The sequence below is a fragment of the Piliocolobus tephrosceles genome, chromosome 13, assembly GCF_002776525.5.
Source record: "Piliocolobus tephrosceles isolate RC106 chromosome 13, ASM277652v3, whole genome shotgun sequence".
NCBI lineage: Eukaryota > Metazoa > Chordata > Mammalia > Primates > Cercopithecidae > Piliocolobus > Piliocolobus tephrosceles.
In genome coordinates, this window is record NC_045446.1 from 51216463 (window position 1) to 51232732 (window position 16270).

At 43.2% G+C, this 16270-nt stretch overlaps 1 protein-coding gene across 27 annotated transcripts in view; it reads right to left on the reverse strand.

Annotated features, from left to right (window-relative positions):
- Window positions 1–413: 413 nt before the first annotated feature.
- The window catches only part of ARNTL (aryl hydrocarbon receptor nuclear translocator like), a 108793-nt gene continuing 92936 nt past the window's right edge, over window positions 414–16270 (reverse strand). For 8 of the 27 annotated variants that reach the window (XM_023230927.2, XM_023230928.2, XM_023230937.2 and 5 more), the window contains 8 exons: window positions 15396–15642; window positions 13437–13543; window positions 11872–12022; window positions 10924–11012; window positions 9186–9309; window positions 6410–6503; window positions 1890–1992; window positions 414–1084 (listed from right to left, as the gene is read on the reverse strand). In XM_023230927.2, coding sequence (XP_023086695.1) covers window positions 924–1084; window positions 1890–1992; window positions 6410–6503; window positions 9186–9309; window positions 10924–11012; window positions 11872–12022; window positions 13437–13543; window positions 15396–15642 — 1076 coding nt within the window. In that variant the 3' untranslated portion in view covers window positions 414–923. Of the gene's footprint in view, window positions 1085–1889; window positions 1993–6409; window positions 6504–9185; window positions 9310–10923; window positions 11108–11871; window positions 12023–13436; window positions 13544–15395; window positions 15643–16270 lie in introns of those variants that run through there. The other 19 variants (XM_023230930.2, XM_023230939.2, XM_023230931.2 and 16 more) reach the window with 6 other exon arrangements.

The window sequence follows — 16270 nt, forward strand, 5'->3', positions numbered from 1 at the left end:
TTCTGTGGTCCAATTCAAGAAGGAATCAAATATTTAGGTGCCTTAGGACTGGGGTCACCTACTGTATAACTGAAGTAGTATTAGAGAGGTGCAGCATTAGAAAAGCCAATGTGTTAAATATAATCTTGAATTTATGATTTCAGAGGATTCGATGTTTGTGTGTAAGCAGTAACATCTTTGCTCTCACATAAATGAAAATTGCAACAATTTAGAAATGAACTATTTTAACAACACAGCTAAGCTAGTAGCATGGGGAAATTATGCAAGCCCAGAATTGCTATGAAGGCCAGAAAAGCACCACAAATTTTACTGGCGTAGATCATCCTTGAACATCCACTGTAGAAACCCATAATCCAGCCCTGCAACACGTAGGATTTTTTTTTTTTTTCTAATTATTTGAAATGTGAACAGTATTTATAGAACAAGGGAAACATTTATTAAAAATATTTAACTGTCTAGTACGTTATACTTTAACCCATATTTATAGTAAAGGATTCTTACAAGGAAGAATAAACGGCTTTATGATACAATTAGTATAAGAAATATCCACATGGGGGACTTCTTTGTAGTGTAAAAACACCATACATCTGAAATGACCATTTGCATATAAAAGCTACCAATGATGCTTCTGTGCACAATGATTAAAAAATTCAACACAAACAGAATCCAAAATATACAATTAATGCAAGCTATCCACAGCTAGCCCAATAATCAATGATGAGGAAACACTGGAGCAGGCTTAGTTCCACTTAGTCTGAAGTTACACATAGTAAGATTGACTTGTATCAATGGCTCTGAGATGGCTTTTATGAAGTCAGTACATAAAAGCTATTCTCTCCTTATCCAGTAAGCTTCACAGACTGTAAAACTCCACCAGTAATGCACTTTGATACTATAGCTGTTGCCAAAGCAACATGTAGGGTTTACAGTGGCCATGGCAAGTCACTAAAGTCAACAGGGCCACCCAGTCCAGCATCTGCTTCCAAGAGGCTCATGATGACAGCCATTGCTGCCTCATCATTACTGGGACTACTTGATCCTTGGTCGTTGTCAATCATGTCTATACCTATGTGGGGGTTCTCACCTGCGGGAGGAGATAAAGACAGGTCAGTGATTTTTTTTTAAAAGCATCTTTAGATTAAGTAAGCAATTCCTAAGCACACTTTTAATAAGAAGGTTACATTTAATGGTAGGGTGAGAGGCTGCTTTTTGGGCTGCATGGCTATCTTTTTTTATATTGCTGTTTTTCAGAGGAAAGTACCAATTTTTAAAAAATACATAAGACATAAGTGGGGTTAAGCTGTGAAGAGACACAGCTCTAAGGAATCAAATGATCATTTTAGAAATAAGTACAAAGTGCTTAAAATTTAATAAATCTTAAAAATATTTGAGTTGAGCTTATTTTAATATTCTGATATAACCAGTTAAGAGGAGTTACAAAAAGAAAGGCAAATAGGAAGGGAGAGTTTAGGGGAAAAAAACAGATCTAGAAAGACAAGTAGAGAAAAAGATGGATGTGATGGGAAAAGCAAACTCTTTTCACTCAATGACTTTTAATACCTTCTGATACGCTTACTAATCACCCTTCTAGGCATTATCTCTGAACCTTCATTAGCTTCCTCTCTGAAGAGATTATGCCCCACATAGGAGAAAGCCTATGTCTAGGTAGCTGTAGCTTCCTCTTGAGTTCCAGGCACAAATTTGGACCTCCACCAAAACTCAAACACTGAAGTCAACTTTTTAGAGAGTTAAACAAATTTTAAACTTTTATTCTGTTCCTATCAAATTTATCTAGGATTAGCTTGTTTCATACAGTTCAGTTCTTAAAACTGACTATGTCAGATGTTTTGCAAGCTCATTGCAATGGAAACAATAATAATGCCACTTACCAAGAATAGAAGAACTATCAGAATATGGATAACCTGGGTTCTCCTGAGCCTGGCCTGATAGTAGGCCACTGGAAGGAATGTCTGGAGTCCCTCCATTTAAAATCTACAAACAAAAAGAGGGAAGTGTGAAGTTTGAATCAGTATTATGAGCAATGCCAAAAGGAAAATGAAGCATGTTGGAAATGCATGGGGTGGGTTGGGGAGAAGCTTCAAATGGCTTCAGTTTTCTGTTGGATGTAAGGAACTGTTAAACAGACATGGTCATAGTAAGAAAAAAACCTCTCCCCCAACTGTTCTTTTCTCTTCATTTTAGTGAGCCCACAGAGGCAACTTAGAGGCTGAATAAAATCCCAAGAGCATTCAACTGCCTGGAATCATGATGCCCACATATTTCTTTAGGACCAATGCCTAAATTTCAATGAGCCCAACTGGGTATTTCCCCTATAAGGGAATAAAACATAGTGACAGATATTTCTGAAGAAGAAATAAGTGGAGTTAACAAGCTGTGAAGAGACACAGCTCTAAGGAGTCAAATGAACAAAACACTTAAAAGTAAATCTCTTATACTACAGGTGCCAACTTCAGCAACCTGTGGTTTAAGTTCTTAAGACAGGCCACTGGGGAGGATTATTACTGCTACTCAGTAGGAGAATTCTAATTCTGTCTCAAAATCTCCCCTACTCACCCCAGCTGCCTTCCCCTGGCTGAGTCTCAAAGAAGAGCATTCTTTGAGACCTATCTGGATATACATGAGGCAACAGTTTCGTAGCTGCTCGCATTTCAGGCCTTGCCAGTAGGTGGCATTATAACTTACTTTATTTCCACAGCAATGTTTTGGTCTAGGGACCCTGTTACACTCTTAAAAAAATTATTGAGGACTCCAAAGAACTTTAGCTTATATAGGCTGTATTTATCAATATTTACTGTATTTGAAATTAAAACTAATAGATTTCTTAAATGTAAGAAACCCACTACATGTCGACATAAATAATGAATAGTATTTTAATGAAAAATAACTACTTTCCAAAACAATAACAAAAAATTATCAAGAAGGGTATTAGTTTACATTTTTGCAAATCTAATGTCTGGCTTAATAATTTTCAACTGGATTCTCATATATGTTTTTCCATTCAGTCTATTTAGATATGTCTTGTGATTCAAGTATATGAAGGAAATCCGATCTCCCACAGATAAGTAGTTGGAAAAGGGAGGCATATTTTAATAGACTTTTCAAATAATTGTATTCTTTTTTGATACCACTTCAAAACTTGACACGTAGAAGTTTCTTAAAGGTGAGTTGCAAAGTGGAATCTGAAACCGTATCAATGAATTTTTTGTACTCTTTATATCTTTGCACTTAGGATAGATCTTTTACCCTTACATGATTTTGAAATATCTTGCATCGTTTAGTTAGAAAATTTTGGTTCACTGAATTATGCATATCTTCTATATGTTGACACATTTCATTATACAGCATCAAAATATCACCACTGTTAATACTTCCTATCTAATCAACAACATTTTTTAAGTTTTAGGAAGATCTCAAGGTCAAAGTAGCAGATACAAGTTTTCTAAAAATTCCAATTTTTGCTTGAAAGCTCACATTTTATCATTGGCAACAAATGTCAGTCATTTTCCTTGAAGTGACAGGTTAACTTCGTTCATTTCCAAAAAAATGTATTCTAAATACACAAAACTGAATGACCATATACAATAAAAATGGTGTCCAATGAAAATAGCAGCTAGTTCAACTCACAACTTAATCACACAAGTAGTTTTTGAGACAAACATCATACTTTGGTATGCAGCACAAGTTCTTTGTGTGTACTTCTCATTTTGTCACAGAGCATTAAAAAGATGTGTACTTGACAATTTTATAAAAGTAATGATGGACATTTTCCCTCCCTCCTTCCCTCCTTGACAGGGTCTCACTCTGGTTGCCCAGGCTGGAGTACAGTGGCACAATCTCAGCTCACTGCAGCCTCAACCTCCCGGGCTCAGGTGATTCTCCCACCTCAGTCCCCCAGTAGCTGGGATTACAGGTACACCACCATACCTGGATAATTTTTTGTATTTTTCAGTAGAGATGGGATTTCTCTATGTTGCCCAGACTTGCCTCGAACTGTTGGACTCAGTTTGCCTGCCTCAGCTTCCCAGAGTGCTGAGATTACAGGGGTGAGTCGCTGCACCTAGCCATGATGGACAATCTTAAATGAAACTAGCTTTAAACTTTTTTTTTTTTTTAATCGCGAGGGTGTGGTGGTGAAGAATACAGTGACTACTAGTATAGTTTGGTGCCACTTGTCTGATTTTGGTAAAATGCCAGCAGTTTTACCCAACAGTGCTTTTAGCATGAATAGTGCACATTATCAATACAGTGAAAAAAATTAATGTTTTAACGTTATTAAGAAAATAGCTTTAACCTTGCAGATCCTTAAAAGGATCTTGTGCCCCCTCTTTCTGGAAAAAGACTGCAGATGACATTTGTAGAAGTGCTGCTTTTTCTGAATTTTCCTTAGTGCTTCTGGATGTCTGTACTCTCCTGGGACCTACGGAGGCTCACTTAGGTTTCCTTTTTAGCTTGATCCTGAGTGAAACAACTGCAGGCAAAATGGTTCATTTTTGGACCTTCCAAATTTGAAAGTGACTGGAAAGAGCTGGGTATGGTGCACCATTTAATACTGCTGTCAGTTATAACTGTCTTGTTTAAGCTGCTTTTCTTGTAAGTTCTGCTGCCCAGGATTCATCTCATGAGAACACATCCAAATTTCTTCTCACAGATCCATTTTATAATCCATTCTTCCCAAAGAAAAGGAAGAAGTTTCATAAGTGCCTCAAAAATAGCTGGAGCTTTATGATGCAGAGCACAGCTTTTGATTGCTGGTAGTTGTTGATGTGAAAAGAATTGGAAGTCATGAGCCCAGGATTGTAGTTTCGGGCCATACTTATAAAAGGAACACTGAGGAGCCTGGATCTTGTCACTATAATGTTGTGAAGGTGAGATGAAACAATGCATGTGAAAGTTCTTTGAGTAATATTTAAGCCTATACTGGACTGATAACCTTTCAAAACCAAGTAGTAGAATCCCTGGTAATACCAGGAGTCAAGTAAAGTACCTAAAAGTTAACTTGAGAAGCAGAGACTGGAAGACCACCCTAAGAAGATGGTGGATCCAATATGCAGGAAGGACCTGGAAGTATAACAGAAGAACAACTAAGACAACGGCTGGCAAGCAGTGTGTGTTAGGGGCAGGGGGACGAGGGGCACAGGATGCCAAACCTAGACTTCACTTGTCAGTGGTATTGTGAGCCAAGCACTTTCACATATATTATCTCATAATAGGACCTCATGTGCAAAGATGCTGGCTACCCTAACCAGTATTAGCTCCATCATAAAGAAAACTAGGGCTTGAAAGTTGTACAAGTTCATATAACTAGCACATGGCAAGGCCAAGCTTCGAACCCAGGTCTTTCTTACTTTGTAGTCTTACCCATTAATTTGTTGACTTTCAACCTTTTCGAGGGGAGCAAAACCCTTTTTCAAATAGAAATGTTTGCAGAAGATTCCTATATAAAAAAGAAGTATTGCTGCCCTTGCAGAAGCAGGATTTCTGCCCTTACCTTCTCTCCTTAGCAACTACCCCCACGCCCATCCCACCTGGTAACACCACAGCTCTTGGTAACATGAACAAACCTCCAGGGAGCTCAGTTTTGAAAATCCTTGCCCTGCTTTTGATGGTTTGTGCCCTAGGAGTCCTGCCTATGGAAATTCCTAATATTCTCTCTCTCTATGTGTTTTAAGAGATGGGGAGGGAAGCCATTGTGTCCAAAATGCTAGCCTTTAAACTGTCCTAAGCTCTACTGACATCAGGCGGTATAAACAGATTTATGATTTACGATTAACGTGGGCCTAGGCTTATAAGTTCTCCGGCAAAGATGAAAACAAATGACTGGTTCCTAAACCTATTTATAGTGTAGTCTTACAGAAAGCTCTTCATGAGGGCTGGTGATTGATCCACTGCTTGGATCCAATGCTGTCACACCACAGGAACCTCCAAGCAGCAGATCCCCAAGTATTCTGCAGCTATAAAGCATGGCTTGATTTCCAAAGCAGTGCTGGTGGCATTGCTGTTTCCATTGCCTGCCCTAGACACTAATATTTTCTCCCTTGAAAACTCCTGGCAGATAATGAGAAACTTTTCTATGTGAGGTACTCAATAATCTTTCCCTCATGGGAACTCTTGAATTTGCTCCCTCAATTAACTGAACTGACAGTTCCCCATTCCTTATTCTTTCTCCCTTCTTCCACTCACATGGAAGAAAGCCTCTGAGGTGCCAGCAAGCCTCCCTAGCCCTACCAGTATGCTTTATATCCAGCCTCACACAGATGGGATTTACTTCAAGGAGGAAGTAGTCCAACTTGTCTCAGCAGTCACAGTTGCAATTCCATACTCCCACCCCCAACATTTCAGATCTTGGGCAAGAGGCTCTCTAGCTTAGGCTAAGAGTCATCAGTCTTACCTTCTTGCCTCCTGGAGAAGAGGCATCAGGGGGAGGCGTACTCGTGATGTTCAGTGGGCTGGAGCCACAGCTAGAAGGCGATGACCCTCTTATCCTGTCAGAAAAGAGAATTACACTGCCTTTTCTTTTTTCAGTGGAGTGTGTGTGTTTTGTTAAGGGGTAAAGGTGAGAAAGGGGATGAAGATCTAGATTAGGGTTTGGCAAGCTTTTTCTGTAAGGCCCAGATAGTAGGCTCTCTGGGCCATACAGTGTCTGTCACAAAAGGTCAACTCTGCCTCTGTAGCTTGAAAGCAGCCACAGTCATGAATCGGTGTGGCTGTGTTCCAATAAAACTTTATTTACAAAAACAGGTGACAAGCTGGATTTGTTCTGCAGGCACCTGATCTAGAATGCAGTCCCTAGAGTCAAGCATCTCACTGACAAAGCCCTTGGACTGGAGTTTGCATTCAGTTGGTGAATTTCAAGTAAGTGGCCAGTTTTATTTCCTCACAGAATCCAGGTGAATTGGAGGAGGCCTTCTAAGATCAACCTCCATCTTTGATCCACAGCAAAAAATTTATCCCCTTCTCCACAAACACTGTTTAGCTAGTGAATACTCTCAGGACATGGAGGGCACCAAGCTCTAAAAGGTAGCCTAGGAGTAGTGATAGTAAGAGCAGTCTTCGAAGGCAGTGGTTGATGAAAAATGGGTCCAGGACTTTCTTATCTAGCATATCTCTCAGAAGATTTATAGAAGGGAAGACTTAGAACTGTAAATCCACCTAAACACTTGTCAGGCTGAAGGACCTCAGGAAAGATTCCATCACTTGGCATTGCAGCTAGAGTTTAGGGAGAGTGTGATGGCAGTTGTGTTACCACAGGGCTCTCGGCTCCTACATGGATGAATGCAGCTTTTAGGTGACCCAGACACCACTCCTCCACCGCCCAGAAGTCCTTTGGTTCTTGTATTGCCTACTTCTCTAGATTTCAGAGTGAACAAGTTTTCTTTCTGGATTATAAGCTTCTTAATGGCAGTTTACAACTACGTATCACGTATTCTCAGCACGCACAAATAGCTGCTAATTGCTTACAGAAAAATTGCTGAGTGTCCCCCACCTTTCCCTACTTATGTCTATGAAACCACTATTTTCCCAGGTTTCTCATCTTAGAATTGCTGTTTCATCATTCCTGATTTCATCTTCAAACGCTAGACCTTAGATTACTGATTTCTCTTTTGGCAGTGTCATCTCTGTTGGATAAGGCCTCATTCCTGGGTTATCAAACATGCCCACCTTCTCTCTCCCTATTCCAATGCAACTTCCACAAAGCGTAACACAAGACTTTGGATGCTTGTTCAGCATCCTACAACAAATGGGGTCTTACAGGTTTCTTCCAGTCCAAACTGCATAGTATCATTTCTTGGGTTTCTTAATCTCCCATCATAGCTCTGTGTCTCCTTCCTACACAAAGCCTGCCCAGTTAGGTAGCTTGTTTCTTGACCCTGAATTTGCCACTCACATGCCCACTCAAGAATATCCCTGACTTTTCTAGAGGGAACATCCACGCTCATTGCAAACCCTGGCTAAGGCCAAGTTCAGATCTTTCCTCCTTCACTTGCTTTGGCCCATGCACTCTCCCTTTTTCCTGTTATCATAAAGAAAATAGACTTCTAAAAGATTTTAAAATTCTTGAGGTCAAGGACTGTTTGATACTGTTCTTGGATGGTCTCAAGCAAAGTATAGGGTATGCAAAATGCAAAGTACAGGGTTTGAACCTGATTACACTGCACACTACCCTCATATCTCCTTCCTAATGCAGAGGTCACACCCACTAACCCTGTGGGGTTGGAAGAGAGCTGTGTTACCTATGGGGAAAAAAGCCCCTTTATGGGCCAATTGGAAAACAGTCCAGCCTCTAATTCTCCTGACAGAATCCAGTGGCAGCAGTTTTTTCTTCCTTTTCTTATTATTATGTTACATTAAGTTGCGTTCTGAAGAATCTGGTTACCACCTTCTCTATTCCCCAAATTTGGACAGACTTATGATAACTGCGTCCCTCTCAATGATTGCTCTTAAAGACAGATTTAATTAATTTTTAAGCACTCACTATATGTCAGGCTGTGTTCCTGGAACTTTCCTGAGTGCCCTCACAATCCCAACACAATTCTTGGGAAATAGTGCTTTCTTTTTACGGTTTAAGTCAACAGACAGCAAGAGGTTAAGTAAGTCTCAGCAGAGCCAGGTAGAGAGACAGGCCTAGGACTCACACGCAGGTGGACTGTTTCTAAGCTCCTTCTCTTTCATATGGAAAGGAAGTCTCTCCCAAGACAGCTAGTAATAACTAGCTGATCTGCTTGGTCCCTAGTACTAATCCTGGGCAGCTCTTTGAAAAAAAAAAAATGAATGTTTTGTTAAGGTCCAGATCACTCTGATAGTTCACAGCTCTACTCCTGCATTCCTGTAAAGTAAAGGTACATCTGTCCGTACTGGGAAGCTCCTTGAGCCATAAGGAAGTCTCCTCAGTAATTCTCTTTAGCTCTGGGCTGTTTTGGTTTAGCATCTTTATTTAAGGCAGGATTTCTTCGTTGGGTGGGGAGCGGGGAACTGTCCTGTTTACTGTAGGATGTTTAACAAGCAGCATCCCTGGTCTCTATTCACAGGATGTTTAAGTAGCAACCTCCCACCCAGTTGTGAAGACCAAAAATGTCTCCTGACATTGCAAAATATCCCCTGGGGGAAAAAATTTCCCTGGGTTGAGAACCACTGGTTTAACAGAGGAACTAGAAGGTGTTACTTGCCTGTGGATTTCCATGATTTCCTCAGCAATCATTCGGCCTATTTTTCCTGCCCCAGCCCGGGTTCCCCCTGGAATCCCTGGAACAGTGGGGTGGGTCCTCTTTGGGCCACCTACAACAAAGGAATCTGAGAGTAGGAAAGGGGAAAACTGAGGAAGAAATACTATTATGTATTAAAGTAAAACCAGTTTATCCCATGATCCACTTGCAGTTCAACATCAGCGTTGTGCCTTGAGGGACTTTAGGGCTATAGCTTGTCAGGAAAAGGCATTCCAGCAGGGAAAGGCTCGTTTCCTTCTAGGATCTGAGGCTAGTTTTTTCCCTTCATGCAGCATCTAATTCTTTCCCTTCATGCACTGAAAAAAATTAGTTATTGAAGACCACTGTATGTGCCAGGGTTACAGAGACAAGTCCCTGCCCTCAAGGAGCTCACAGTTTAACAGGGAAACCAACAGGATGAACACAATGGCTATAGCAAAATGTCGTAAGTTTGACAGGCAAGCACAAGGCAACCAACTCATCTGGGGCCAGGTGCAGCTTCTGGAGCAAGTTCACCCTGAGCTGAGTCTTGAGAGATGAGTATGAATTAGCTTGGCAGAGAGGTAAGGAGGAGAAAACATTCTAGGCACAGCAACCAACACGTGCAGGAGCACTGAGGCAGATTAAAACTTGGGAGACTCCTCCAAGGAATTCATCATGAACGATGATGAGAGCATGATAGATGAAACTGGGGCAGCAGGTACCAATCCGATCATGAGGAGCCTCTTGGATGCCGTACTAACGAATTTGGACAGTTTCCACAAGGGAATGAGGAGTACCAAAGGACAATACACAGAAAAGGCACAAATGAGATCTGGGTTATTAGAAAGTCCACAGCAAGGAGAATGAACTACAATGGAGGATGGGGTGGGGAGAGTGGGACTAGAGTTGCAAAGTGATTTGCAGTGATCCAGGCAGCAGATGAGGAGGGTGAAATAGCAACAGTGGTGATGAAGTTGAAGAGACAGAAGGTTCAGGACTCCGTGTTTAGATATAATGGGGGAGAGACAGCAGCCAGGTTTCTGGCTTAACCAATCAGGTGGGGGAGTGCAGAAAATCAGCTTGGGATATTCTGAATTTCAGGTGCCTCTGGGACTCCAGGTGGTTCTGTCTATGAGGCATTTGTAGAGACAGATCTGGAGCTTGGGAGAGAGACTGGGGCTGGAGATGTGGATGTGGGAGTCATCGATAGAGATGACTGATGGAGTCATCGATGGGGGCTGCAGCCATGCATGTGGGGATGGTCCCAGGAAGGATGAGTCCAGTGTGGACAGCAGGGACAGCGCCAAGGCTGAGCCTGAGAAGGGAGCCCACTGGGTATGGTACACACCCCAGTGCCGAAAGACACCTTCCTGCCAACTACAGGAGCCAGTGACAGTCACCAAAGAGCACTTTACCTCATGGCCACTGGGCAACACAGGAGGAAAGCACAAGGGGAGTAGGCAGTTTGCAAGCTCAAGGGCTTCCAGGGGCTGGCAGCTTTGGAAAGTGCATCAGTGAGCTCCTAGTATTCTGGCTCAACAGAGAAAGTGACATGACAGTGTCCTCGGCATTCATGGGGAAATCTGCACATCATCCCCTCTAGACCTCCCTTGTTCCACAGAATATGAATGGAGGGGACCCTGAATACTTTAGGGGAGGATATTTGACCACAAGCAGCTTCTCACGGGCAAGCCCCAGGGCCCCAGCAGCACATAGTTACCTTCTCCAGAAGGCAGCATGCTGTCCATGCTGTGGGGGGATGCTGTGAGCTGTGGGAAGGTTGGGTCCCCGCCTTCCAGGACGTTGGCTCTGTGAACATCCCAGCAATAAGGAAACGTGAGTCAGGCCTGCTCAGAACTGTGCACCTTTCAACTTGGCCAAGGTGTCCGGTGTCCACTCTGGACCTGGACAGGCCAGAAAATGAAGTGTCTGTCTGAGTGGGTGAACAGGTCTCACTGTTTGCATCCTGGCCTTTGGCCCCACTGCCTGCCTGGGCCTTCCTAATATGTATGGGACACAGTTCAGCAGAGGTGGTGGCTGCAGTGACCACTGCCAGCACTGCAGCACCTCCTCCTGCCAGCCTGCAGTGCACCTAGCCCTGGCCCCTCATGCAGCTCTAACGATAGGTGGGGTTTTGGACACTATGGGGAAGGAAGAATGGAGAGCAGGCCTGGCCGAAGAGAGGCTCCTTCACCTCCCTCTGCTCATCTAGCAGGTAGCAGCCTTTTGAGATGGCATTCCAGCTGCCAGTGCTTGGACCCCCTGCCTGATAGGTATGGAGACCTCCCCATCCTCAGCCAAGGCCAGTGTGAGCTAGTGCCTGTATGAACCTTTCATAGATTGTCAACCCCTTCCTCCACAGCAGCACAAGTGGATGTCTAGAGTGCGGGGCCTGTGCAATTCAAAGGTTAGCTGCTTTATCTGGAAGGAAATGTTGCTGTTTCCTGGAGCAGTTTCATAAGCCAGGGCCTGCACGGTGCAAGTACTGAAGCTTGTCCTTTGTTAACAATCCTTTCTAGCTTCTGCCAGTCCTGAGGCTTCACAGGTATTAGCAAGATGGCATTAAAGGATGTGATACTGGATGTTGCCTGCACCCCATTTTCTAGATAAGGAGCCCTAGGCATCTCTTTGAAGCAAGGGGAGCTTCAGATATAGGAAAAGTACTTACAAAACAACAGTGTTAGTTGAGACAATATATTCTACTTCCTTGGTCCAAGGGTTCATGAAACTGAACCATCGACTCCGTAGTGTGATAAAAGAACCATCTTTGATTTTAAATTTATAGCAATTAGTTGTAATTTTTTCTCTCGTCTGTAAAACTGAAAATGTAAAGAAAACATGAACATGGTTGTTTTCTCAGACGAAAGTATTAAACAGGACATCCAATACAAAATAGTAAAGGTACCTGAGCAACGACATCGCTCTTTAGTAAGCCAAGGAAACCCCAGTGGTCAACACTCAGGAAACAGGTTGTTTCTGAGGGTCTAACTCAGAGCCTTTCAATTCATTTGTGAAGCAGTCACAATTTTCCATAGTCTGTAAAATTGAGGCTCTAGGGAATTACTGACTGCATGTTATATATCTAACTGGAATCAGCTCTAACATGACCACCAGCAAATGAGAAGGCACTGTCCAAAATGTCATGCTTTATCCCAATCACAAAGCCCAAGGGCAATACAGAACTTACTTCTAAGAACATCCAAATCGATAGAGGCCACTCACCTATTCAACCTCATTCTTTCATGTAATAAACATGTCATGAGCACTTCTCATGTGCCAGGCACTGGAGATACAAGAGGAGACAGGCTATGACTCCTGCCCTCAAGAAGAGGAGTGAGGGAAGACTATACAGGGAGAAGAGATCAGAGCCTTGAGGGATGAACACGAGTTTGCCAAGAGAAGGAGGGAGGGAAGAACCCAGCAGTGCCTGAGGAGCAGCAGGGTCTGGTCGGGGAGGGGCCAGTGAGAAGGTCAGGGTGCCTGGAGCACAGGCCTCTGCAGGCAGGGATGGGGACTGAAACTGAGGTGGGCTGGGGCCAGGAGGTGGAAAGTCTCACATCTGAATGCCTGTCAAAAGTGTTTGGGCTTGAGTCTAAAGCAGGAGGTTTTTAAGCAGGCTGATATTATCAGTCTCAATCTATCTGGGGATGATGGGGATAAATGGGATAACTATGGAAGATGAACTGGGGGTGAGAGGGAGCAGGGAAACCCTGAGAAGTCTATCACAGGTCTCTAAGTAGGCACAAGGGCCTGAACCAGGGTGATGGCAGTAGGGGTGGTAAAAAGTAGACTTTTGGAAATGCATGTCTGAGGTGAATGAACAGGATCTGGTGGAGACACAGTGAAAGAAGGGGTCAGTGTTGGTCTCTCTGAGGAGGTTGCACATGGAGCCACAGTATTAGTCAAGACAGAAAGTACAGGAGGTGGTGCAGGCTTGAATGGAAAAATGAATCAGATCAGTCTCGGCCGTACTAAATCCAGGGTCTGGGAAAACCCTCTGAACAAGAGATGTCTTTCAGAAACTGCCATGCAGTCATCACAGGGCAACTACAAGGGGATAAACAGTGCCTGCAGGCGTCAGTTTCCTCTTCACACAGATGTTCTGACCTGAAGAGCCCTAGGCTGGCTGAGTCCTACATCCTCAGTGGACAGATTTCCCTGGAAGGTCATGTGGACTAGTCTAGAAGCAAGGGGACACTTTAAACTTAAGATCTTTTACACATCCTAGCTTACCTTGCCTATGACATTCTGCAAGATGTCCTATGTCATCTTGGTGAAAGTATTCATAACACGATGTGCCTAGAAGTTCTTGTGGTAAATATGCCAAAATAGCTGTTGCCCTAAAAGGGAATAAAGGAATATTTAAAGAAGAAAAAGCCATTCAGACGATTAATTGCAACTTTGCAATGGATAAACCCTGCTACAGCCTATGAGAGCAAGGTCAAAGCTGCACGCAAAAGAGCTGGATGGATTTTCAGAGGGCTCACTGTGTGGATCTTTTTCAGGCATCTGAATTTAATCAAAGCTATAAAAATAGAGGGAAACAAAGCAAAGAAGCTTTGTAAAGGGACTATTATCACAAGAAATCAAATCTGAGGGGGCTTTAAAAATGGTAAGCAGTCAGGCACAGTGGCTCATGCCTGTCATCCCAGCACTTTGGGAGGCCAAGGTGGGCAGATTGTCTGAGCTCAGGAGTTCAAGATTAGCTTGGGCAACATGGCGAAACCCTGTCTCTACCAAAAACACAGAAAAATGAGCTGGGTATGGTGACACACATGTATGGTCACAGCTACTTGGGAGGCTGAGGTGGGAGGACTGCTTGAGCCCGGGAGGTCAAGGCTGCAGTAAGCCAAGATCTCGCCACTGCACTTTGGCCTGGGTGACAGACTGAGATCCGTCTTTTAAAAAGGAACTACATTAATTAGATTAAAATGTGATATAAATCTAAATCTCAGTGCAAGGCTTCTGGTTTTTGCTGCCTCCTTTTTATCAGGACAACCAAATGCCAGAAGCTGCAGCAGCTGAGGCCACAAGACAGCTGAGGCTGTCTCCTTTTCCAGCATGTTGTGGCTGTCTCTAGTAGCCAGAAAAATTATTAGCCTATGCATATTCTGAAGGAAAGCAGTAGGCAGCAGTAAATTTGGGACACCTGGGTCCTTGGTCCAGGTCTATTACCAATTAGTTGTGAATCCTACAGGAGACTAGTCCCCAGGCTGGGCCTCCGTTCTTCATCCATAAAATAAGGAGGTTGGATTAGATCAAGGCTGTCCAACAATAATTTCTGTGATGATGGAAATGTTCTACGTCTGTGCCGTTAGCCACATAGGAGGCTTCCTTGGCCAATGAGTATTTTATTGGACAACTCAGGACTAAATAATTGCTTCCAAGTCCTAGATTCAAAAGAATGTCAATCACAATAATGGTCCTGGAACATTCTATAGATTCAGACAGCATGCTATCCCTACTGTTTTTCTTTCAGCCATGGACATCAAGGCACCCACTTAACTGTCTCTATATGCCAAAGAATGACAGAAAAATCTCTGTATTTATGATTATATCCTATTGAATCTCATTTTTTTTTTAATACTTTAAGTTCTAGGGTACATGTGCATAACGTGCAGGTTTGTTACATATGTATACCTGTGCCATGTTGGTGTGCTGCACCCATCAACTCGTCAGCACCCATCAATTCATCATTTATATCAGGTATAACTCCCCAGTGCAATCCCTCCCCCGTCCCATTTTTTTTTTTTTAACAGAGACTCACATCACTTGTCTCTTTCTTTTTTTTTTGAAACAGGGTCTCACTCTGTTGCCCAGGAGAAAGTGCAGTGGTGCAATCACAGCTCACTGCAGCCTTGATCTCCCAAGGCTCAGGTGATCCTCCTGCCTCAGCCTCCAGAGTAGTTGGGACTACGGGTATGTGCCACCATGACTGGCTAATTTTTGTATTTTTAGTAGAGACAGGGTTTTGCCATGTTGCCCAGGCTAGTCTCGAACTCCTGGGCTCAAGTGATCCACCCGTCTTGGCCTCCCAAAGTGCTGGGATTGCAGGTGTGAGACACTCCACCCAGCTTTGTTTCTTTCTTTCTTCTTAGAAAAGCCAGCTGATGGCCCAGTCTTCTCTGCTTTTTAGATCAGGGTTGAAAATCCTCTACCATCATTGCTCAAGGGTAGTATGTAGACTCTTACCTCTGGTCTACAAAAACAAACTTTCCATCTATCGCGTGCCGAGAAACATATTCCATAGATTTCACCCTGATTTCCCCATTCACTGGTTGTGGAACTACATGAGAATGCAGTCGTCCAATTGCAACGAGGCAGCTGAGGTTACACCCCTCATTGTCTGGTTCATTGTCTTCATCCAGCCCCATCTTTGTGGGTGGCCAGCTTTTCAGATAGCCTGTGCTGTGGATTGTGCAGAAGCTTTTTCGATCTGCTAGAAGGCAAAGTTTGTGGTTAGTGTCAGCAGTAGGTTTGGGTCATAGAGGTGTACGCAGCCGATGGTGGGGTGGGATGTAGGTAGGGAGTTAAAAAAAAAAAAAAAATCAATGCTTCACTCTCCAGAAGTGAACATCTAGTGAAAGGGGTAGACAGAAAGAAAAACAAACAACTGTCATCCAGTGTCAGTATGCTTAAGCAGGGCCAGTTATACCATGGGCATTTATTACATACACCAAGGAAGGAATATCTAACTCTTCCTGGAGAGAGGAAGGCTCCCCCAAAAAACCAGTGAAGGAGGTGGGTCAAGAAGGATGAGCAGTGGCTGAGGGACTAGAATGCATAAAGGCTGAGGACATACAAAGGCACAGAGGAATAGCGTATATAGGAATGGCCAAGAGCTCTGTGTGGTTGAAGTGAAATTGGAGGTACTGGGAGTGAGGGGCAAATTGGAAAGGCAGGTTGGTGGAAGATTAAGAGGGCCATGGATCACTTGCTAACCAATATGTTGGTCTATTTTTTTTTTAAGGCAGGAAATGGAGAGCCTCTAAAGGTATTTAAGTGCAGAAATAGCAAAATCAAATTGTGGTTTGGATGCTGTAGGAACAGAGTGACATGTGAACTGG